The sequence below is a fragment of the Stegostoma tigrinum genome, chromosome 2 (assembly GCF_030684315.1).
Source record: "Stegostoma tigrinum isolate sSteTig4 chromosome 2, sSteTig4.hap1, whole genome shotgun sequence".
NCBI lineage: Eukaryota > Metazoa > Chordata > Chondrichthyes > Orectolobiformes > Stegostomatidae > Stegostoma > Stegostoma tigrinum.
Genome location: NC_081355.1, coordinates 12,704,242 through 12,730,046, shown reverse-complemented (window position 1 = coordinate 12,730,046; position 25,805 = coordinate 12,704,242). Strand labels below are relative to the sequence as shown.

The following is a 25,805-nucleotide window of genomic DNA, read 5'->3' as shown; positions in this document are numbered from 1 at the left end:
CTTCTCTTCTCCTGTGGTTCTACACATAGACAACCTCATTGATTTTTAGGAGGTCCTACTGTCTCCCTCATTACTCTTAGCCCTTAATATACTTGTAAAATCTCTTTGGATTCTCCGTAAGCTTATCGCCCAAAGCTAATTCATCTCCCCTTTTTGCCGTCCTGATTTCTCTCTCAAGTGCACTCCTATACCCCTTAAACTCTCAAGGGATTCACTTGGATTCCTGTCTATACTTGACAATATGCCTCCTTTTTCTTGAATAATGTGTAATGAGCTCCTGGGTGCACCCACTCTCCATGAAGCAACCTACTGGAAGCAATTCTGAAGATCAGAATTAGTCTACATTCAGAGAGGCAGATATTAATCAAGGACAGTCAGCACGGTTTTGTTAACGGGGAGGTCATGCCTAATCAACTTGATTGAATTTTTCCAAGATGTGACCAATTGTGTAGATGAGGGCTAACACAGTGTGGAGCTACAGGAAAACAGCAGGCCAGGCAGCATCAGAAAAGCAGGAAAGTTGACATTTCAGGTCAGGACCCTTCTTAGTCCCAACCCAAAACGTCAGGTTTTCTGCTCTTCTGATGCTGCCTGACCTGCTGTGTTCCTCCAGCTCCACACCATTTATCTCTGACTCCAGCATTTGCAGTTCTTGGCATCTCTGCAGACGAAGGCAATGCTTTTGATCTTGTCAAACTGGACTTCAGCAAGACTTTTAATAAGAGCGTGCATGGGAGACCAATAACAAAGGTAAGAGCTCATGGGATCTAAGGAAATTTGGCAAATTGGATCTAATCATTCGGTTAGATGGACCCAATGGGGGAAACAGAGGGTGAAGGCTGACAGATGATTTTCTGCCTGGAGGTTTGTTCTAGCGGAGTCCCACAGGGGTCAGTGTCAGGACCTTTGCTGTTTGGTGTTTATATAAATTATTCAAACTTAAACACAGTAGGAAAAAAACAAAAGGATTGTGGATGCTGAAAATCTGAAGCAAAAACAGAAGTTGATGGTAAAATGCAGCAGCTCTGGCAGCGTCTATGGGAAGAGAGCAGCACTTTGTTAAGAATACCCACATTCAATGTTAACGTGCTTCCTCTCCACAGATATTCCAGATCTTCTGAGTTTCTCCAGCAATTTTTGTTTTTGATGTTGAATATAGGAGGGTTAATCAGCAAGTTTGCTGATTAAAAATAACTTGTTGGAGGTGGTATATAATCAGGAGAATAGTTTTAGATTACATGAGGATACAAACAAACTGGTCAGATGGGCTGGTCAGTTGTGAATGGGTTTCAATTTGGATAAATGTAAGGTGATACACTTAGCAGGACAAACAAGGCAAGGGAATACATGATGAAAGGTAGGACCCTGGGAAGAACTAGGATCAGAGGGAACTTGGTGGGCACGTCCACTGAGGAGAGGTAGATAAAGTGGTGAAGAAGGCATATGATATGATAGAGGCTTCACAGTGGGGTTCTTGGAAGCCTACAAACCAATGGTCTCCATGTGGACTTTACAAGCTTCAAAATCTCCCCACCCCCAACCTCAGCCCAAGACCTCACCCTTCTCTCATCCCCACCTCCTTGACTTGTCTGTCTTCTCTCCAGCTGCAACACTGGAACATTTTTTTTCCTATTCATTTGTGGGCATCGCTGGCTGGCCAGCATTTATTGCCCATCCCTATTTGCCCTTGAGAAGGTAGTGACAAGCTGCTTCTTGAACTGCTACAGTCCTCCTGCTGTAGGTTGACCCACAATGCCATTAGGGAGCAAGTTCCAGGATTTTGACCCAGTGATAGTGAGGGAATGGCGATATGTTTCCAAGTCAGGATGGTGAGTGGCTTGGAGGGGAACTTGGAGGTGGCAATATTCCCATACGTCTGCCGCCCTTGTGCTTCTAGATGGAAGTGCTCATGGGTTTCAAAGGTGCTGTCTGAGGATCTTCGGTGAATTTCCGCATCATGTAGATTGTACACACTGCTGCTACTGAGCATCGGTGGTGGAGGGATTGGATGCTTATGGTTGTAGTGCCGATCAAGTGGGCTGCTTAGTCCTGGATGGTGTCAAGCTTCTTGAGTGTTGTTGGGCCGCACTCATTCAGGCAAGTGGGGAGTATTTCATCATGCTCCTGACTTGTGCCTTGCAGACGGTGGACAGGCTTTGAGGAGTCAGGATGTTAGTTACTCGTTGAAGTACTCCTAGCTTCTGGTCTGCTCTTGTAGCCACTGTGTTAATGTGCTGAGTCCAGTTGAGTTTCTGGTCAATGATAACCCCCAGGATATTGATGGTTAGGGATTCAGTGATGGTAACATCATTGAATGCTAAAGGACAGTGGTTAGATTGTCTCTTATTGGTGATGGTCATAGCTTGGCATTTGTATGGCACAAATGTCACTCGCCACTTGTCAGCCCAAGCCTGGATATTGTCCAGATCTTGTTTCATTTGGACAGGGATTGCTTCAGTATCTGAGGAGTCACGAAAGGTGCTGAACATTGTGCAATCATCAACAAACATCCCCACTTTTGACCTTATGATAGGGGGAAGGTCATTGATGAAGCAGCTGAAGATGGTTGGACGGAGGACACCATCCTGAGGAACTCCTGCAGAGACATGCCGGAACTGAGATGATTGACCTCCAACAATCACGACCATCTTCTTATATGTCAGGTATGACTCCAACTTGACAAAACATGCACAATGTATTCATTTAGTGCTCTTTGCATGGGAAAACTTCCCAAAGCATTACTCAGTAAACTGGGACAGAATGGGTGAGCCAGAAGACTTCTTCTGTCAGCTCTTATTGGTCTATCTGATGCTTGAATTGCAAACGGTCAACTTGAACTTGACACTGCGATTGGGGAGAGGGCTAGAATCGGACAAGAGGGTATGGAATGAAGGAGGCCAAGGACAAGCACTTAACCAGACCACAAAGGACCATTGGCATCTCTCTCAATTGGAAAAAAAGAGACAAACAATGGGTTACATACAGTGTCTGAGCTATGCTGGAAACATGGGGCCATGAGGAGGCTGGCCTCTCTGATAATGTGGAGACTGGACATCTGCAGATGGCTTAATTCTGCATTTCACTATAGCCATGCAGCCCATTAAGTTAACTGTCCCCTGCCACAACCTTCAAACTCTGAAAGCACGCACCCCCCCCCCACCCTGTACACCCAATGTTTATCGGAGTTGTAATAGAGCATGGATTGTATTCCCTCTATTCTCCAGTGTGTGGCAATTTTTCCACATCCTTCCACTTTATCAGTTGCAGGGACATCCTGTCAGCTCTGCCACTTCTCCTGGACCCCAACAGCTTCCCCCTCAGCTGTCCAGAATACTGACAAAACCCCAGCTGACTCGGAAAACAAAAAACAAAATGGATGCTGGAGATCTGGAAAAAAAAAGCAGAAATTGTTGTAAAAACTCAGCAGGTCTGGCGGCATAAAGAAAGGTTACTGGACCTGAAACTATGCTTTCACTCCGCAGATGCTGCCAGACCTGCTGAGTTTCTCCAGCTATTTCTGTTTCTGTGTGTGAGAACAACAGTTGGATAGACAAAGTAATGGATAATGGTGAGCCAGAGAGAAAGAAAATCTGCCAACAAGGACCATTAGTGGGTGAAAATGGCTGTGATGACAGGGCCTGGGGTTTGGGGGACAGATAAAGGACATGAAAGGTGGCATTCATGGCCTAAAATTTTAATAAAATTACAACAAAATTATTAGAAGCAATCCCTATAATCTACCTCCAGTGCTAATAAAACTGATACTTCTACTCTGTAACAAAAACAGAAGTTGCTGGAAAAGCTCAGCAGGTCTGGCAGCATCTGTGAAGAAAAAAATCAGAGTTAATGTTTCAGGTCCGGTGAAACTTCCAGTTCTGAGGAAGGGTCACTGGACCTGAAACGTTAACTCTGATATTTTCTTCATTGATGCTGCCTGACCTGCTGAGCTTTTCCAGCAATTTCTGTTTTTGTTCCTAATTCACAGCATCCGCAGTTCTTTCAGTTTTAATTTCTCCATTGTATCTCTTCCATTGCCTCCCAGCAATCTCCAGTCATATCCAGCAGGTCCCTCCCTATAGTTGCAGCTAAACCAGGGGTGGCACGGTGGCTCAATGGTTGGCACTGCAGCCTCACAGCGCCAGGGAAATGGGTTCAATTCCAGCCTCGGGCAACTGTCAGTGCAGAGTTTGCACATTCTCCCCGTGTCTGCGTGGGTTTCCTCCCACAGTCCAAAATGTGCAGGCACGGTGGATTGGCCATGCTAAATTGCCCGCAGTGTTCAGGGGTGTGTGGGTTATAGGGGAATGGATCTGGGTGGAATGCTGCAAGGGGTGGGTTGGACTTGTTGGGCCAAAGGGCCTGTTTCCACACTGTAGGGAATCTAATCTAATCTTAAACCACATAACCTTCTCTCACAAGACTGTCAATCAACTGCCTTCTGCCCATAACACCATAAGATATAGGAGTAGAATTAGACCATTCAGTACATTGAGTAAAACAGAGTTTGGCATGCTTGTCTTCATTGCTCAGTGCTTTCAGTATTGGAGTTGGGAAGTCATGTTAAAGTTATACTGGATACTGGTGAGGCCTTTTCTGGAATACTGTGTCTAGTTCTGGGAAGGATATTATTAAACTGGAGAGTGTTCAGAAGAGTTTTACCAGGATGTTGCTGGGTACGGAAGGTGTGAATTATAAAGAAAGACTGGATTGGGTGATTTTTTTGAACTGGAGCAAAGGAGTTTGAGAGATAACCTCACAGAAGTTTATAAAATGAGGAGGCATATAGATAGAGTGAATGGTAGGAGTCTTTTCCCCAGGATGGGAGATTTCATGACTAGAAGGCATATTTTTAAGATGCGAGGAAAAAGATTTAGATAAGACATGGAGCCAATTTTTTTTCACAGGGAGTGGTTCATATGTGATGTGAACTTCCTGAGGAAGTGGCAGATGTGGGTACAATTACAATGTTTAAAAAACATTTAGCTAAGTACACAAACAAGAAAGTGTGGAGGGTTACGGACCAGGAGTAAGCAGTGTGATTGGTTTAGTTTGGGATTATGGTCAGCATGGACTGGTTGGACCAAAGGATCTGTTTCCGGGCTATATGACTCTATGTGTCTGCGTCACCATTTGATAATAGCTGACACGTTCCACAAATCATTCTCCTGCCTTCTCCCCAAAATCTTTGATCCCCTTACTAATCAAGAACCTATCTGTGTTTTAAATACACTCAATAACTTAGCCTTTGCAGCCCTCACGGCAATGGGTTCCACACCAATATGCCCACATCATACCAATGTCCTATCTGGTACATGTTGCTAATCTTTCATCTTCCATTATAAAGGCAGCAGATTGATAGCTTACGGTACAAGGTTGCAAATTTTGGGAAGTTGGAAGACACCAGTGATGCTAAACGGACTGGTAGCTAATTTTCACCATGTCTAATTTCATTGAACAATGCTTATGAACTTACAGAGATTCTGTTGGAAGTAGCAGAATGGGTAGGTAAGATGATTAAGATGACGTACGGGATATTTGTTTTTATTAACATGTCAGCAACACAAAAAATAAAAAAGAACCTGTTCCCCGGCCCATATTATCTCCTGAGGAAAGCCCTAAAAAAGCCTACGCCAATGCAGGAGGTTAGGGAAATTCCTGTTCCATGTACATGTTGAAACTGATTGCCCTGCAGTACCTGTCCTTTCTGTATACTCAGATCATAAAGAAGTACTGGGAGGGATTGCATGATAACCAGAAGGTAGAGATGGACAGACAATGGGAAAATGTTGCTACAGGAGTCAAACACTGAATTGCACGAGCTGTCTGGACCATCACAGACCATTCATTACACCTACCTCAGCCATCTGCTTGTTAGTGTTGCCTTTAGCACCAACGAACACCATAGCCAGAGCTGTTGATATACTTAATGGAGAAAAGAAAATATTCTCAGTTCTTGTCTCTTCACAGAGCTTCAGGTAGAGGTCAAACGCAAAGCAATTATTTGCATCTGTCAGAATAGCCATCACTAGAAAGGAAGAGAAAATGATAATACTTTATATCAAACTGGTCAGCACATTTATGCTCACTTAAACTAGGAGCTGGATTTTACAGCAGCCCAATGACCGTGATGGAGGTAGGGCAGGGCTCTACAAAATACCATCTGTGGCGTTCCCAAGACCTTTCCACTTGCCCCCGAACTGTTTCTCACTTTACAGTGGGTGGAAATGATGTCAGGGAGCCTGCCCATGGTTCAGAGGCTTCAGTCCACTTCAGTTTGACCCCGGTCGGAGCAGGGAGGTAGCATGGCAGCTTTCGTTGTGTGGACATCTGTCAGGGTAATAAGGGGAGGCTGAACTCCTTTGGAGGTTGGGGGTGGTCATCACCTGTACCCATTGGGTTCTCCCCGCCATGCCAATCATACACTCTCACTCCCCCACAATCCCCTGGGGATGTCATCAGGACATAGTCAGCAAGGCAAGCAACCTAAAACTAGCGTCTATGGCTGCCCATCAAGTTAGAATAGATTACCAACCACTCACCCCTCCTTAACATTAGCATAGCCCATGTCCCAATTTCAGTGCAGGTGGGTACTATGGGCACATCACCCTTTTCATGACCCAAAGCACCAAATGAACTAGAGCTTGCTTGCACGTTAAAATCCTGATTTCAAAGTGGAAAGGAATACAAGGAGGAGCGAGAATGTACGGCACATCAAACTTACAGCTTAGAAAGAATACTGCTGTCAAAGACTGTCAGCATTTGAAAGGGTTAATTGACGTCATAAGATGAGCCATAAGACCATAAGATATAGGAGCAGGAATTAGGCCATTCAGCCCATAGACTCTGCTCTGCCATTCAATCATGGCTGATAGGTTCCTTAGCTGCATTCTCCTGCTTTCTCCCCTTAACCGCTGATAATCAAGAATCTATTTCAGTCTTAAATGTACTCAATGACCTGGCCTCCACAGCCTTCTGTGGCAGTGAATTCCATAGATTCACCACTCTCTGGCTGAAGTTTCTCCTTATCTCCGTTCTAAAAGGTCTTCCCTTTACTCTAAGGCTGTGCGCTCGGGTCCTAGACTCTCCTACCAATGGAAGCATCTTCCCAACATTTTGTCCAGGCCATTCAGTATTCTGAAAGTTTCAATTAGTTCCCCCCTCATCCTTCTAAACTCCAATGAGTATAGTCCCAGTGTCCTCAAACATTCCTCATGAGTTAAGCTTTCCATTCCTGGGACCATTCTCATGAACCTTGTCTGAACCCGCTCCAGGGCCAGTACATCCTTCCTGAGATATGGCACCCAAAACTGCACACAATACTTCAAATGTGCCTGACCAGAGACTTATAAAGCCTCAGAAATACATCCCTGCTTTATATTCAATTCCTCTGAAAATAAATGCCAACATTGCATTTGCCTTCCTGGCCAGTGACTCAACCTGCAAGTTTACCTTGACAGAATCCCGGACTAGAACTCCCAAGTCTCTTAGCACTTCAAACTTCTGAATTTTCTCCCCATTTCAAAAATAGTCCAAGCTTTTATTCTTCTTACCAAAGTGCATGACCTCACACTTTCCAATGTTGTACTCCATCTGCCACTTCTCTGCCCTCTCTCCGAACCTGTCCAAATCTTTCTGAAGCCTTGCCACCTCCTCAACGCTACCTGTCCCTCCCTGTATCTTGGTATCATCTACAAACCTAGCCAGAATGCCCACAATTCCTTCATTTAGATCATTAAAGTACAAAGTGAAAAGTTGTCCCAGCACTGACCCTTGTGGAATACCACTTGTCACTGGCTGCCATCCTGAGAAAGACCCCTTTATCCCTGCCCATCCTCGGAGGAATAAACTGGTTCTAAGTCTTATATGAGTTGTAGGTGTGTTCACCAGAATGTGTATAAGCATCAGTGACTATTCTGAGTGTTTAATGCATCTGAGTGTTCAAGTCATACTCTTATACTGAATCTGACATCCTGCAAGAAAACACTACATATCTCAGGTGTACTGTAACTAGTGATTTATTAATATGATATACATCTATTTCCTATTTATCAACTTATGTTCTGGCTAAAACATTGTATGGGTATCCTTCCTCACATGGTCTCCTATACTCTCACCAACTAGAAGGATTGGTGGCAGTGAATCTATACAAGATTGCCAAGAAGGTACGTGACATTATAAAGATGACAGCATTTGGACCTGACATTGTAAAAGATAGCAAATCATTTTGAGTAACAAGCGAATCCGTGTTTGAAGGTTAAGACGTATTGAAGAAGTCTCCAGATAATTATGTGGTTATGCAACCTCAAGTGGTTTCTCCATGTCAGTTCATCACATTGCCCACATAACTGTGTCATAGCTCAGGAGGGTCAGCAACACCTCCGGTCACAACTGATAAGTTCCCACCCACAGATGCTTTTGCTCAAGGTTGGATGCTTTTTTTTAGGTAGCAGATTGTTTCATTCTAGATTCAGTTGGTGCGATTCTGGTAACAATCGAGATGCGCTGCCTCTTGAACTGCCTTTTGGCAAGTCCAGTGCTCCTAAAGTCCTCGTCATACTATTTCCAAGCATGAAAACACTGAAGTCCAGTTGGGTGGAACAGCCTGCCTGGACCATTTTTATCTGTTCCCACCGATTCACACTCACAAACCCTAGTGGCGCCATTGGATCTACCAACTCAACGCAGCTTACGCTGAGTGGCATCTCTTTATATATCCAGTGTTTCCCAAATAGAAACTCATTGCATTTAGGACACTCATGGTGTTTTGGACAAAGGAGACTGTGTTAAATAATGGACAAAGAGGCTTATTTTTGTAGCAACAAGAATGGATGAATAATTGTTAAAATGTTGTAGTTTCTGAATTTTGCCCTATCAGTGAGTCCCTGCTAAAGCTGGTTGTTATAATACAGGATGCCCAACTCACTTCAGCATTCAGGAGAAAGCACCTCTCATAAAATAAGGTCACCCTTATTTTACCCTGTCACCAAATTGGGAGCTGCTCAATGACTCAAGGCAGGTTCACCATGGCCTCCTCCTGTGCTGCTAACCCTGCATCCCTGATCTCTCAGAGCAGATTAAATAGGATGGATGCCCTAAAACCCCTAAAAGATACTGGTCCCTCTCAAAAGAGGAGTAGGACTAAGCTATCTTCTGTCAATGATGGCATCATGAGTGGAGATTGTGTAGAACTATCACAAAGTACCTGCTGTAGGCTTTTCCTTAAGATACCACAGCATTCCTTTCTGCAGCTGCCGTAGCCTTGCTTGAAGAATTATCCAGTGCCATAGTGGATTCTGTTCACCATCGTCAACAACAATTGGGAGCTGAGCTCATAAACTCCTGGAGTTCCAACCATTTGAGGTCTAATCACTTTGTGTCACAGCAAATGTACAAATGCTAATCCCCAGTATGCCACTATTTTCAAAAGTAACTCACACAACCAGATGGGGAAATCGGTTTGGGAAACTTGGACTGTACGTCATAAGTTTTTATTTTGGTTTCAAGCCACAGGTTACTCACAAGAATAAATGGTAAGGTTCTAGCATTTCAGAAAATAAAGATAGCTTTCAAAACAAGATCTAGACAACATCCAAGCTTGGGCTGACAAGTGGCAAGTAACATTTGCACCACACACACACCAGGCAATGACCACCTTTAATAAGAGACAATCTAACCGCTGCACCTTGCCATTCAATGGGTTGATCATCACTGAATTCCCCCAATATCAACATCCTGGAGGTTACCACTGACTAGAAATTCCACTGGGCTTTCCACATAAACACAGCAGCTACAACAGCAGGTCAGAAGCTAGGAATACTGCAGCGAGTAACTCACCCCTTGACTCCCTAATGCCTGTTCATCACCTACAAGGCACAAGTCAGCAGTGTGATGAAATACTCCCTACTTGCCTGGATGGCTGCAGCTCCAACAACACTCAAACAGCTTGGCACCGCTCAGCTTGCTTCATTGGCACCACATGCACAAACATCCATTCCCTCCACCACCGATAATCAGCAGTGTGTGCTATCTACAAGGAACACTGCAGAAATTCAACAAGGATCCTTAGATAGCACCTTCCGAGCCGTTGACCACTTCCAGCTAGAAGGACAAGAGCAGCAGATCCATGGGAACACTAGTACCTGTATGTTCCCCTCCAATCCACTCACCACACTGACTTGGAAATATAATCGCTGTTGCTTCACTATTGCTGGAGCAATTTCTTCCCCAACTGCACTGTGGGTCAAACCACAGCAGGAGGACTGCAGCAGTTCAAGAAGGCAGCTCACCACCACCTTCTCAAGGGCAACTAGGGACGGGCAATAAATATTGGCCCAGCCAGTGATACCCACATCCCACAAATGAATTTTTAAAAAGTATCAGTTCACCAGGGCGTGCAATGCTTCATGCTGTTGAAGACAAGAAATAAAATGCTGCCAGGCATTCAAATGAAAAGATAAGCCTTCATGAAATCACATCAAAAACAACAAGGAAACAGAGAAATCTTACAGCAATCTTGGTCTAATACTTCAAAGGCAAACAGAAATCATTTGGGAAAACCAGATCAGATCTACACTAAAGCATGACTGGTTTAAAAATTAAAAATGGAGTGAGGTCAATGTACAGTCTGGAAAAATGAGATAGGAGGACAGGTTGTGGGTGAAGGGATCCATCTATTTTCATCTCAAGGGAAACAGAGTGATACACACAACAAACTGCCAACAGTCCATCTATAATGCCGAGCAAAGGTGGGTGACTGGGCTGAAACACAGACACCATCGCGATGGGACAGTCATGGAATTCGATGGAGCATGATGCTGTACTCCTGAGAAACCAACATCCACCAGAAGAATCAAGGGTCTTTTTTGTCAGGGGTGATTGCTCTGCTGTCTTGTCAATGATTCTAATGCTTGATGCTGTCTTCATGCTTGAGGAGTTGGTTTAATATGTGCAATGGTAAGAAATCAATGGTAAGTTTGATTAATGAACATACAGACTAACTGGCCAGGTACTAACCCTAGAGCAGCTGTATTCCCGTAATGTTTAGAGCAGGATCATACTAGTCGAGTGGCCAATAAACCAGTTTGAATAATGAGTGTGTTTGTAGCTGGCCAGCTTTCTACAGGAGGAATAAAAGAGCCATATGTCCTAGATGAACCTGGCCCTGTGGAACTGAAGCACTCAGTACTCCTGAGAAAAACAGGAAACTAGTAGCCAATTTCTACAAGGGGAAAACATCTCAAAAATGTACGTTCAATGGCATTTCATTTTCAAAGTCTTTCTGTTTTGACAGGGCCCTTTCATAGTCAATGAATTGTGAATCAGAAGAGGTCACAGGCAAGAGTTAAATCAGCATTATCATTCTGATAGCCTAGCACTATGAGTAATCGTGTGACCTTCTCTTATTAAATACCAAATTTTGCTCCTGGAAGCTGTTAGATGTTGCCTTGTAAAGAAAGCTTTAAGTGTTGTTCTGCAATTTTGAAACACTAATTTCTTGCACTAACATTTTCTATATTATAAATAACATGGATATGCTCAGAGTTAAACATAGTTAACCACAACCAACAAAGTAAAGTTGAACACACTCTGTCAGCACCTTTTCTGACCGCTTTGTATTTCATTTTTAACACAGAGTGGAATCCCAACCTGTAAAGCACACGTACACAGATAAGACACTTCACTGACATTTAAGATGTTCCTATCACAATTGGTAGCCAGATTCGAAATTAGTCAGGCTCCCTGGCTTTATCAGGTGGTCATGCAACACAGCAATGAAAGGGAGGAGCATGCAGCCTGCTCCCAAGGTAAAGTGCCTTTCTCAGCACATCTTAAGGGTGAAATAACAGGAGTGCTCCTCCTGGACCACTGGAGATAGCTCAGAATCTCATCCTCATGGCAAGCCTGATCTCCAGTTTCCACTGCTGATCACCAACCCTCAGGGTTGGCTCCAGCCACGGGGCACCTACTCCCAACCATATTCCGACCCCCAACCCCAACGACTAATCGATTCCCACCTCCTGACTGCCAGGCCCTTTCCCAAAGTCTCTCTGGAGATGGCAGGAACACTGCCGAAACTGTACTCCTCAGTTTGTCTCACCATCCCTCTGTGACCTCCCTGTCCTCAAGCTCGTACACTGTTTCACTGCAGTACTCAGCAAACTGAAAGAAGAGTATAAGGCATTTTTTAATGTTCTTCTCGCAACTTCCCAATCTAATGACGCCTGGAGCAGATGAAGCATATGATTACATTCCCTTCCTGCAGATTGTTTCCCCCTCCCCATCAAAGCTCCCCCTCCCATTATTGTGCCTCTCCCGTCCAGCACAGATCCCTCTCCACTCACAGTCTCTCTTTCTCTCCCATAAAGCTCCTGTCCAGTTCTGGTTACCCTGTTACAGGAAGGATATTATTAAGCTGGGCAGGGTTCAGAAGAGATTTACCAGAACATTGCCAGGTATGGAAGGTTTGAGTTATAAGGAGAGGCTGGATAGGCTGTGAATTTTTTTTTCACCAGAGCATAGGAGATTGACGGCTGACCTTATAGAGATTTATGAAATCATGAGCAGCACAGATAGGGTTAATGGTAGGTGTCTTTTCCCTAGGATGGGGGAATTTCAAGACTAGGAAGCATATTTTTAAGTTGAGAGGAGAGATTTAATAAAGGGATAAGAGGCTTTTTTTTTAAAACACAGATTGTGGTTTGGATATGGAATGAACTTCCTGAAGAAATGGTAGATGTAGGCGCAGTTACAATGTTTAGAAGACACTTAGATAAGTACATGACTAGGAAAGTACTTCTTTTCTGTGATTCATGCACAAGGACACCCAGATCCCTCTGCACCAAAGCAACTCTGAAGTTTTTCTCCATTCAGACAATAAATGTCTTTCTATTCCTCTGAGCAAAATGGTCAACTTCACACTCATCCATGTTAAACCGTATCTCATAGGTCTCTCTCCCCTGACTGCTCTCGCAGATCACTTTTCATTGAGAAGTCATGACAATTTTCAAGCCTCGAAATAGGGTCACAATAGAAAATCATTCAGGAAGCAATGATCTATATCCTTCCAGCTTCATTTAAACAACATTAAATCTTAACCATTCACATCTTCCGTTGGATATTTAATATCTCCTTAGCATGTATGTGCCTTATCCATAACTGATTGTCACTTTCTGTATCCTTAGAACAAAGAACAAAGAACATTACAACACAGGAACAGGCCCTTCGGCCCTCCAAACCTGCGCCGATCGAGATCCTCTGTCTAGGCCTGTCATCTATTTTCTAAGGGTCTGTATCCCTTTGGTCCCTGCCCATCCATGTACCTGTCCAGATACATCTTAAAAGACACTATCGTGTCTGCATCTACGACCTCTGCTGGCAACGTGTCCCAGGCACCCATCACCCTCTGCATAAAGAACTTAGCACACATATCTCCCCTAAACTTTCCTCCTCTCACTTTGAACTCATGACCCCTAGTAATTGAGTCCCCCACTCTGGGAAAAAGCTTCTTGCTATCCACCTTGTCTATACCCCTCAGGATTTTATAGACCTCAAACAGGTCCCCCCTCAATCTCCGTCTTTCTAATGAAAATAATCCTAATCTACTCAACCTTTTTTCATAGCTAGGGCCCTCCATACCAGGCAACATCCTGGTGAACCTCCTCTGCATCCTCTCCAAAGCATCTGCATCCTTTTGCTAATGTGGCAACCGGAACTGTACACAGTACTCTAAATGTGGCCAAACCAAAGTCTTACGCAACTGTAACATGATGTGCCAACTCTTGTACTCAATACCCGGTCCGATAAAGGAAAGCATGCCGTATGCCTTCTTGACCACTCTATTGACCTGCGTTGGCACCTTCAGGGACAATGGACCTGAACACCCTGATCTCTCTGTACATCAATTTTCCCTAGGACTTTTCCATTTACTCTATAGTTTGCTTGTGAATTAGATCTTCCAAAATGCATCACCTCGCATTTGCCCGGATTGAACTCCATCTGCCATTTATCTGCCCAACTCTCCAGTCTATCTATATTCTGCTGTAATCTCTGACAGTCCCCTTCGCTATCAGCTACTCCAGCAATCTTAGTGTCATCAGCAAACTTGCTGATCAGACCACCTTTACCTTCCTCCAGATCATTTACATATATCACAAACAACAGTGGTCCCAGCACTGATCCCTGTGGAACACCACTGGTCACAGGTCTCCAATTTGAGAAGCCCCCTTCCACTACTACTCTCTGTCTCCTGTTGACTAGCCAGTTTATTATCCATCTAGCTAACACACCCTGGACCCCATGCGACTTCACTTTCTCCATCAGCCTGCCATGGGGAACCTTATCAAGCACCTTGCCTTCATCTCTTCTGCCTATAAGTCATTCCTTTCATACTCTCTTACATTTACCCTTCCAACTGTCTTTCCTGGTGTCCTTCCCCTGCCAAACTCTGTATTTGCTTAGAAATGATTCATCTTAAACAGCTCCCAGTCTTGATAAAGTGTCCTTAACCTGGAACCCTAACTCTCTTTTATTCTCTCTGCAATGACAGTTCCTGATCCGCTGAGTATTTCAAACATTTCCAGATTTTATTTCAGCTTTCCTGCAGCTCTCCAGCATTTGCTTTAACAAATTCACCAGCCTGCTTACAAAGCTTTCTACAAGCACAGACCCTATCATTAGGGAATACCCACAATGTGGAATTAGTGGTGAACAAAGTGGATTTGTAAACTGCTGCCACTGCCAATCTCCTTCCCCAGAGGTTTTTAAATTGTGGCTGAAAGGGAGATGGTGATTGTCTGTGACTGATGCTGCAGACGCAGTCAGAGTTTTTGTGGACTTGCCTGTTTGTTCTGAGATCCCTGCCCTCAGAGCTCATACCCAAGCAGACAGGCAGGAAACCCGCACTTGTTCATTTCCTAACAGTCCAGAAGTGACTATCTTGCAGGAAAATGGGATCAACTGAGGGGAAGAGATAAGCAAGAATTGTGTGAGAACATATCAGATGACGGAAGTTAATACACATTCCTTCCAGGGATACCGATGTCAGAGGCTAAGGCAACATTTATTGACCATTCTTAAGCCATTGAGGCAGGTTGGTAAGCTGCCAAGAGGGGGAGCAAATGAATCAAAAACAATAACTGGAGCTTTCAGAGATAGTATGAACTGCAGATGCTGGAGAATCTGAAATAACAAGGTGTAGAGCTGGATGAACACAGCAGGCCAAGCAGCATCAGAGGAGCAGGAAGGCTGACGTTTCAGACCTAGCCCCTTCTTCAATCATTTTTTGAGGTATACAAGATAGGTCAGGCCAGTACGTGTTATATTTTCATTTCTACTGCTTTTCTATCCCTTTTTCTGTGCTGACAGGGAGGGAGAATGAGGTTTTCAACCAGGCAACAGTTTAGTTTCACATCACGATGATGTGTGGCCTCGAAATGGTGTCTTTCCCGTCTACTTGCCCTTTCAGATGATAAAAGGTGCAGGCTTAGAAGGTGCTATCGACGAGGCTTGGCTCAAGGCTATGTAAGTACTTATATAGGCTCAGCATCGAAGAGTGTGAAACTGGAAAAGGACATGGGCAGCCACGGGAGAGGGGAACAAAAAAAGCTCCAACAATCTGCACATCAGAATCCAGTTCAGGATCAGATAGCACAGCGGCTGTTTCGACAACACTCAGAGCAAATAAACATACCCACAGGAATGACCTTTTTCTGCAAAACCGTTTCAATTCAGCTTCCACCCTACTGTTTGTATTCAGTAAAACATGGTTCCGGAGAGTCAACCTGTCTGAAACAATCGATGTGAATTAAGCAGAGCCACGAAAAACGTCTACTGGGTGAATGAAAATGAGATTAACCCTTGAGCTTCGCTGCGCAGCTATAATTGCAAACGGAGGACACTTACCCGACGATTAAACCAAAACCCTCCAACTACCGTAGTCTGGCCCTGCTCAGAGTCTAAGGTCTGGTTTTCTCTCGTGCGTCCTCTGAATCAAATGACATTGTAATCAAATCGAAAGTGCAACGTAGAAAAATCTAAACTAAAGCCCTTCTCTTTACCATGGGATCGGTGTATGAGTAAAGTAAGTACTTTTGCAGTGGCCCTAATTTTTCTTCCTTTAGGGTAATATTTTTGTTGCCAGGCTACTGAGGGAATTTGGTTCAAGGATGGGTCACATTTGAAATAATTGAATAGTGGAACAGTTTTGATGGGATAAATACCTCCCTCCACTTCCAAGGTTTCAAAGAAGAAGATTGAGTTTCTTTTGCAAAAATCCAGTAGTAATTAATTCACACAATTTACAAATCTACAGATTAGGAAGAGTAGCAACATTGTGGGTCAACCTACAGCACGAGGGCTGCAGTTGTTCAAGTAAGCAGCTCACCACCCCCTTCTCAAAGGCAAGTTGGGGCGGTCAATAAATAAGATAACAAAGTGTGGAGCTGGATGAACACAGCAGGCCAAGCAGCATCTCAGGAGCACAAAAGCTGACGTTTCGGGCCTAGACCCTTCATCGGAGAGGTTTCTGGAATAAATAGGGAGAGAGGGGGAGACGGACCGAAGATGGAGAGAAAAGAAGGTAAGTGGAGAGGAGAGTATAGGTGGGGAGGTAGGGAGGAGATAGGTCAGTCCAGGGAAGACGGACAGGTCAAGCAGGTGGGATGAGGTAGTAGGTAGGAAATGGAGGTGCGGCTTGGGGTGGGAGGAAGGGATGGGTGAGAGGAAGAACAGGTTAGGGAAGCAGAGACAGGCTGGGCTGGTTTTGGGATGCAGTAGGGGAAGGGGAGATTTTGAAGCTTGTGAAGTCCACATTGATACCATTGGGCTGCAGGGTGCCCAAGCGGAATATGAGTTGCTGTTCCTGCAACCTTCGGGTGGCATCATTGTGGCACTGCAGGAGGCCCATGATGGACATGTCGCCGAAAGAATGGGAGGGGGAGTTAAAATGGTTCGCAACTGGGAGGTGCAGTTGTTTATTGCGAACCGAGCGGAGGTGTTCTGCAAAGTGGTCCCCAAGCCTCCGCTTGGTTTCCCCAATGTAGAGGAAGCCACACCGGGTACAGTGGATGCAGTATACCACATTGGCAGATGTGCAGGTGAACATCTGCTTAATATGGAAAGTCATCTTGGGGCCTGGGATGCGGGTGAGGGAGGAGGTGTGGGGGCAAGTGTAGCACTTCCTGCGGTTGCAGGGGAAGGTGCCGGGTGTGATGGGGTTAGAGGGGAGTGTGGAGCGGACAAGGGAGTCACGGAGAGAGTGGTCTCTCCGGAAGGCAGACAAGGGTGGGGATGGAAAAATGGCTTGGGTGGTGGGGTCGGATTGTAGATGGCGGAAGTGTTGGAGGATGATGCGTTGTATCTGGAGGTTGCTGGGGTGGTGTGTGAGAACGAGGGGGATCCTCTTTGGGTGGTTGTGGCGGGGGCGGGGTGTGAGGGATGTGTTGCGGGAAATGCGGGAGACGCGGTCAAGGGCGTTCTCGACGACTGCTGGGGGAAAGTTGCGGTCCTTGAAGAACGTGGACATCTGGGATGTGTGGGAGTGGAATGCTTCATCCTGGGAGCAGATGCGGCAGAGGCAGAGGAATTGGGAATAGGGGATGGGATTTTTGCAGGAGGGTGGGTGGGAGGAGGTGTATTCTAGGTAGCTGTGGGAGTCAGTGGGCTTGAAATGGACATCAGTTTCTAGCTGGTTACCTGAGATGGAGACTGAGAGGTCCAGGAAGGTGAGGGATGTGTTGGAGATGGCCCAGGTGAACTTGAGGTTGGGGTGGAAGGTGTAGGTGAAGTGGATGAACTGTTCGAGCTCCTCTGGGGAGCAAGAGGCGGCGCCGATACAGTCATCAATGTAACGGAGGAAGAGGTGGGGTATGGGGCCTGTGTAGGTGCGGAAGAGGGACTGTTCCACGTAACCTACAAAGAGGCAGGCATAGCTTGGGCCCATGTGGGTACCCATGGCTACCCCCTTTGTAGGAAGTGGGAGGAATCGAAAGAGAAGTTGTTGAGGGTGAGGACGAGTTTGGCTAGGCAGATAAGGGAGTCGGTGGAGGGGGATTGGTCAGGCCTGCGGGACAGGAAGAAGCGGAGGGCCTTGAGGCCATCTGCATGAGTAACACAGGTTTATAGGGACTGGACACCCATGGTGAAAATGAGGTGTTGGGGGCCAGGGAGGTGGAAGTTCTGGAGGAGTTGGAGGGCGTGGGTCGTGTCAATAAATGCTGGTCTAGCCAGTCACACCCTCATTCTGTAAAGAAATATAGTATTAACTGGGAAGAGTGCTCCAATAATCAGACCCCATAATTTCACAAATTGTTAATGTTACAAATGTAAACTAAATCTCAATGCAACTACTAAAATTCAATATACCTGGCCTACTGCAAGCTAGAACAAAGGTAAATGACACCAGATTCCTTCGGTAATTGTAAAAATAACTACTTTATTGTAAGATGCATACCTTTAACAGGAAAAGTGAAAACAAAACTTTAACTATAACTTTTTAAAATCTGAAATTCACAGAGTATTGAGGAAGCAGGGAGGCTGCAAAAGGATTTAGACAGGCTAGGAGAGTGGGCAAAGAAGTGACAGATGGAATACAGCATGGGAAAGTGTGAGGTAGGAAGTATAGACTCATAGACTATTTTCTAAATGGGGAGAAAATTCAAAATTCTGAAGTGCAAAGGGACTTGGGAGTCCTCATCCAGAATTGTCTTAAGGTAAACTAGCAGTTTGAGTCAGTAAGTTAGGAGGGCAAATTCAATGTTGGGGTGTACTTCTGTTTTAAACTGAGGCAAGACAAATAAAAATCACAGGGGGTGTTATGGAATAGCTTCTCGAGCCAGCAGTAGCTTGAAACCCTTGCCTTACAGAAGGAGGAAAATTGTTCTTGAAAACGCTAAGTACTGTATCAGAACCAAAGGAGAGATGAGCAGAATTTTTCAATGCACTTCTTCAATGGTGGTGTGAACAGATTAGCGAGTAATTTTCAATAGAGTGTTGAGTAGACATCAAAAAGGAAATGTTGCAGGGTTATGAGGCAAGAGGAAAGGAAGGGGGACTAATTGGATGATTGGTGCGATGTGCCAAATGGTGTCCATTTATACAATATGAATCTTCGAAATAGCACTCCTCCAGAGTTCTCTTGTATAAGCATTGGAATGTGTAGAGAGTGTAGGATTTTATTTGCTTCTTAACTCACTAGCTGTGGTGAGCCTTATCGCCAAGTGGAAGGATAGCATGGGCTATGCCTAATATACAAGACCTGTTATGTTTCCTTCTGACTGACTGGTTATTTCTTCATAGATGGTCGTGATTGCTGAGGCTGAGTGGGATCACTGCGTCAGCATTAACCACAGAACTGATGAGAGCTGCTGTCATCAAAATCTTACTGTTATTGATACAACCACTATCTTAAATAAAGGGGAAAGGATGCCTTGGAGTGATCCTCAGGCTGTCATCAGCCCCCCTCCCCACCCTTTGATGGCAGGATAGGGGAGGGGTGGTGTGGGGTATTCATGTAACAGTCGGAAAATGCTCCAGCTTTGTAGTTTACAACTTCATTTGATCCTAACGTCCGGTTCTATTGTTTAAAATTCCTCCTGTTTATTTTGTTTTCTGAAAAATGCACATGACTTTTCTCATTTTTCGATGTGTTGTCATAAAGTTGGGATCTGTCAGTGAAGGCAGAATCTTCTCTCACCGTCCTCTGTTCCATTCAGCTTTTCATCATTTGCCTGCTTGTTTGCCTGATGTCCCTGCATTGGTCCCCCACTTTTGGTCTGCTCAAAGATTACCCACCTTCCAGTAATTGAGAGCAGTCCCGATTGCTGGGTTAGAGTGCTGAGTATCTGATCTGGTGGCTTTCATCACTGTGACAGTTTACCAGCCAGCTATCTAGTACACTCAGGGGAAACATGGGCCTGGGTCTCGTGGCATTCTCATTATGTTCAGGCTTTGGGGAGCAGGTTGAGAGTAAAGTGTAGTGATGTGTACAATACAAATGTTAATGAGGTAGCTTGTGTGATAACACTGTACCTGTAAGATGTGCTGAGCTCTGTTTCTTGTGCAGACGGTGTTGTCATAGTGGTCCTCAACTATCTCCTTCAAATAGGCAGTTGGTAAACACCTTTGACTTCTCTCTAAGGGTATTTTTTCAAAGTATGAGAAAAGAATCATGAGTGGGTGGCGTCAGGCTCACACAGACTCAAACAAAAACTTTAGTCTTCTTCCAGTGAGTTGAGTGGGTATTTTGCTGGCTGAAAGCATGAGTTCTGTACTGCTAGAGCAAAGTCTTAGACAGAGAGGCTTCCTCTTAAACATCAAAAGGGGCACATTGTTTCTTTCTGCTGGACTGGAGAGAGACAGCACGTGAGAATAATAACTCTGATGCTGAATTACCTTTGTCAAGGGTGTGTGTCTGGGACGCTGCCAACATTGGAGCAGTTGATGATTAATTGTTAATTAATACATTATTTTGTGAAGTATTTCCATTGAGTAAAGTTATGAAAGTTCTTTTTTTTTGTATTTAACTGCATTGTAAGAATAAAGTGTGTTCTGATTGTAGATTAGTGGTTGACCAATCCAATCATATCTGGAACAGAGCACCTTACATTTGCCTTTTCAAAAAAAATATAAAAGTTAGGGTCTAGGCTATCTACACTTTGGGAGCCCTGGTATTGTCCATAATGCTTGATTCAGTTGCCATGGAGGCCAGGCAATATTCAGCTGGTGTGTTAGTCAAACTCAGTGTTATAGTTCAATTATTTGAGATAGTCAAGTTCTTTTCCTCAGCTTAGGGGAGCCCAAAATAGAGTGAATAGATTTAAGGTGAGAGGGGCAAGATATAAAAGGGACCCAGGGCAACTTTTTCATGCAGTGGATGGTGCATGTATGAAATGAGCTGCCAGAGGAAGGGGTGGAGGCCGGTACAACTAAACATTTAAAAGGCATCTGGATGGATACATGAAGAGGAAGGGTTTAGAGGGATATGGGCCAATTGCTGGCAAATGGGACTAGATTCATTTAGGATATCTGGACAAGTTGGACTGAAAGGACTGTTTCCATGCTGTATATCTCTATGACTCCACTTCTGGGGCTAGCTACTTAATGCATCTTTGAGAGGGATTTGGGCCATTTAATCTGGATTTTAGCAGACAAAGGACTACTTCAGGGGCGTTTCTTTGAGCTGTATTTTGAATTGTTGCTGAAGGAAAACCTGAAGCGAAATCCGTGGACACTAGCAAATAAATCAAAACAACCAAAGAACTGTGGATGCTGGAAATCAGAAACAAAATCAAAAATCGCTGAAAAATCTCAGCAAGTGTGGCAGCATCTGCGGAGAGGGTTAATATTTTGGATCCAGTGACCCTCCTTTAGAACTCAATGAATCATTTGTCAGCTACTGAGCAAATTTTATCTGGGAGCTTCCTGAATTGTCAGGAAGAACTATAGGAAGCTAAATTCTCCATTGTTCAGTGTATAAAACCAGTCTGCTGTCGAGTCAAAAGATTTGTTAGAACCCTCCAGGTGTAATTACCAATTTGTAGTCAGCTGAACCTTAACTAAAGGACTTTGGCTGTGAAATCCTTTTAGTATATCGTAAAGTCATGGAAGGTGTAATAGAGATGCAAGTTCTTAAATGGGGGAGACTGGTGATGGTGGTGGTTATTGGAAGCTCTGTTGGGCTTAAAAACAGCCAAATCCAGATGAATTGTATCCTGGGCTGCTGTGGGAGGCGAGGCAGGAAATATTTATATTAGCCTCGGATGACTGTCTTTGAGGAGTTTGCACATTCTCCCTGTCTCCGTGTGGGTTTCCTTCCACAGCCCAAAGAATGCAAAGGTTTGGCGTATTCGCCATGCTACATTGCCTATAGTGGTCAGGGATGTGGAGGCTGGGTGGATTAGCCATGGAAAAATGAAAGGTTACAGGGATGGGGGAGGGAGTTGAGTCTGGGTGGGATGCTCTTTGGAGGGTCGGTGTAGACTCGATGGGCTGAATTTCCTGCTCCCACACTGTGGGGATTCTAGAGTAGCAGTATGCCACTTAGTTCAATTGAGCTGATTGAAAGGTGAAGCTGCATAGTGAGCCTGCTGTCCAGTATTCTGTGCTAGACAGCATGCCTGTCTGAAATAGGGACAAGGTTATGATCATCTGCAGTCTACCACTTGGTTGAATAGTCAACCCTTTTCCAGGTACGTCTGATCAGAGAGTGCTGAGTCGTTGTTCATTTCCATTCTGGGAAAAGACTTTGAAGTCAGCATGGGTGTGAAGGGTATCGGAATGAACCTGCTGTGAAGGAATGGTTAGCCCCAAACATTCCATTGCTGTAGTGTTTCTACCCTTCCTTCCTTCTCTAACCCCCAAAAAAGGAAGAGGCAGGCTCAGAGAAGACAGGATAATCTTGAGAGGAAGGTCAGCAGTAAGAGTTCCAGTGGGTAAAGGAGCACGAATCTAAACTGTTTCTGGAAACTGTTATTGGTGAGTAACAGGTAAGTTTTGCAAAATTGTTATCGGAGCAGTAAGCATCAGAAGCTTCAACTTATTAAATGTATTTGACATTGTAAGGATTAATTAACCTAAAGGGCTGTGGCATGGCCAGAGAGCTCTAAATCGTAGTGTGCTGCTCTTGCTTGATGTGGGAAGCCAGGCACATTCCCGCGGCCTGGGACCTGCATATGTGCAAGAAGTTTCTCCAGCTGCAGTTCCTGGAAGCCTGAGTTTCGGAGTTGGAGCGGGTGTGGGGACACTGTGGAGGATTTGCGAAGTGGAGAGTATCGTGGATAGCCAGCAGATAGAGGTGGTCACACTGCAGATTCAGACTCCATTGGCAGGAATGGAATGTGTGACCACCAGGCAGAGCAGAAGGGCTAAGCAGACAGTGCAGGAATCTCCTCCAGTGGCTGTTCCTCTGCAAAACAGGCATTCCATTCTAGATAGTGCTGAAGGGAATGGCATCTGCAGGCAAATTAATGGCACCGTAGTCAGCTGTGCTGCAGGGGGAGGGAGAGATAGGTATAGAAATGCTATAGTTATAGGGGATTCAGTCGTAAGGGGAATAGATAGGTGTTTCTGTGGCTGCATATGAGAGTTCGGATGGTGTGCTGCCTCCCTGGTGCTAGGGTCCTGGATGGCTCAGAGTGGCTGCAGGATATTCTGGAGAGGCAGGGCAAACACTGACTGATGTGATACACGTTGGTACTCACGACATATTTTAAAAAACGGATGAGGTCCCAAAAGCAGAATATAGAGAACCATGAAGAAAGTTGAAATGTAGGACCTCAAAGGTAGTTATCTCAGGATTACTACCGATGCTGCAAGCTCGTCGGAGTAGGAAGACCAGGATATATAGGATGAACACATGGCCGAAAGATTGTGTGAGGGGGAAGGTTTCAGATTTCTGGGGCATTGGTAATGGTTATGGGGGAGGTGGGTCCTGTACAAACTGGATTGGTTACATTAATGAACCAGAAGAGTAGGGTAGTAGATGGAGAAATTGAGGGAGAGGTAGAAACCAAAGTAAATATTGAAATGTAGGACCTCAAAGGTAGTTATCTCAGGATTACTACCGATGCTGCAAGCTCGTCGGAGTAGGAAGACCAGGATATATAGGATGAACACATGGCCGAAAGATTGTGTGAGGGGGAAGGTTTCAGATTTCTGGGGCATTGGTAATGGTTATGGGGGAGGTGGGTCCTGTACAAACTGGATTGGTTACATTAATGAACCAGAAGAGTAGGGTAGTAGATGGAGAAATTGAGGGAGAGGTAGAAACCAAAGTAAATATTACTAAGAATAAGAACACGCAGGGTAACACTGCTGAAAAGAGCAGGGGAGGTGGTCTGAAATACATGTGCTTCAATGTGTGAAGTATAATGGGCAAGGCAGATGAACTTAGAGATTTGGTTTGTACGTGTAACTATGACATTATTGTGATTACAGAGACTTGGCTGAAAGGGGGACAAGACAGGCAGTTGAATGTACCAGGATTTAGATGTTTCAGGTACGATGGAAGGGGATGTAAAAAGGGGTTGGGGAATTGCATTACAGGTAAAGGAGTATCTCACAGCTGTGCAGAGAGAGGATACATCAGAGAACTTGTGCAGCAAGGCAGTATGGGTAGAACTCAGGAATAGAACAGGTGAAATCACAGTGTTGGGGGTAAATTACATGTCTCCCAAAGGCCAGCAGGAGATAGAGGACAGAATATGTAGACAGATTTTGGAAAGTTGCAAAAACAGCAGGGTTGTTGTGGTGGGTGATTTTTAACTTCCTCTGTATTAACACTGAACATAGAACAGTATAGCACAATACAGGTCCTTCGGCCCACGATGTTGTGTTGACCTATTAGCCTACTCTAAGATCAAAGTACCCTGCATACCCTACATTTTACTGTTATCCATGTGCCTATCCAAGAGTTGCTTGAATGTCCCTAAAGTATCCGACTCCACTACCACCGCTGGCAGTGCATTCCATGCATCTACCACGCTCTGTGTAAAAAACCTACCTCTGACATCTCCCCATACCTTCTTTCAATCACCTTAAAATTATGCTCCCTCATAATAGTCATTTCCGCCCTGGCTATTTACTCTATCTATGCCTCTCATCATCTTGTACACCTCTATCAAGTCACCTTTCATCCTTCTTCGGTCTGGGACTCACTATGTGCTCGGGGCCTGTATAGGGCAGAATTTATAAAGACCATTCAGGAGGTTTTTTTGACACAATGTGTAATCAGTCCAACCAGGGAAGGAGTTATACTGGACCTGGTTTTGGGAAATGAGCCCAGCCAGGTGAGTGAAGTTTCAGTGGGGGAGCATTTTGGGAGTAGTGATCATAATACTGTGAGTTTTAAGATATTCATGGATAGGGATAACAACAGTTCTTGGATGAAGGTGTAAAATTGGGAGAAGGTGAACTACAACAATATTAGGCAGGAACTGGAGAATTATGATTGGAGGCGGCTATTTGAGGATAAATCTACATGTGGGAATATTTCAAATTGCAATTGGTAAGAGTTCAGGAGCAGCACATTCCTGTGAGAATGAAGGATGGGAATGGCAAGTTATGTGAACCTTGGATGACCAGGGATGTTATGACCTTGGTCAGAAAGAAAAAGGAAGCATACGTAAGGTCTAGGAGGATGGGAGCTGATGAAGGCCTTGAAGAATATAAGGAAAGTAGGAAAGAACTTAAACAAGGAATTAGAAGGGCTAAAAGGGAGTTATGAGAAGTCATTAACAAACAGGATTAAGGAGAATCCTAAGGCTCTTTATACGTATGTAAAATAAACACGAGGGTTAGCCAGGGAAAGGGTTGGCCCACTCAAGGATAAAGGAGGGAATCTGAGTGTGAAGCCAGAAAGGGTAGGTGAGGTCCTAAACGAATACTTTGTGTCAATACTCACCAAAGAGAGGAAGTGGGCGTCAAGTTTCTCAGCCAAGTTGCTACTAAAAAGTATTAGGGTAGATAAGTCCCTGGGTCCTGATGGGATCTGTCCTGGAATATTGAGAGAAGCAAGAGAACAAATTTCTGGAGCATTGACAGATATCTTTGTGTCCTCTTTGACCACAGGTAAGATCCCAGAGGACTGGAGAATAGCCATTGTTGCCGCAGTGTTTAAGAAGGTCGACAGGGATAATCCTGGAAATTACAGGCCTGTGAGTCTCATGTCGGTGGTAGGGAAATTATTGGAAAAGATTCTCAGGAACAAGATGTATACCCATTTAAAAGCAAATGGACTTATTAATGATAGACAGCATGGCAGGTTGTGCCTCACCAACTTGCTTGAGGCTTTTGAGGAGGCGACGAAGATG

The 25,805-nt window shown here is 44.6% G+C and overlaps 1 protein-coding gene across 9 annotated transcripts in view; it reads right to left on the bottom strand.

Moving 5' to 3' along the window:
* The window catches only part of LOC125461490 (serpin B6-like), a 39,605-nt gene that overhangs the window by 10,470 nt on the left and 3,330 nt on the right, over nucleotides 1-25,805 (bottom strand). For 2 of the 9 annotated variants that reach the window (XM_048550373.2, XM_048550381.2), the window contains exons 2-3: nucleotides 20,026-20,129; nucleotides 5,856-5,922 (exon numbers count right to left, since the gene is read on the bottom strand). In XM_048550373.2, the coding sequence (XP_048406330.1) occupies nucleotides 5,856-5,922; nucleotides 20,026-20,072 (114 nt within the window). In that variant the 5' untranslated portion in view covers nucleotides 20,073-20,129. Of the gene's footprint in view, nucleotides 1-5,855; nucleotides 6,026-15,688; nucleotides 15,804-15,900; nucleotides 16,077-20,025; nucleotides 20,130-25,805 lie in introns of those variants that run through there. The other 7 variants (XM_048550355.2, XM_059652407.1, XM_048550337.2 and 4 more) reach the window with 6 other exon arrangements.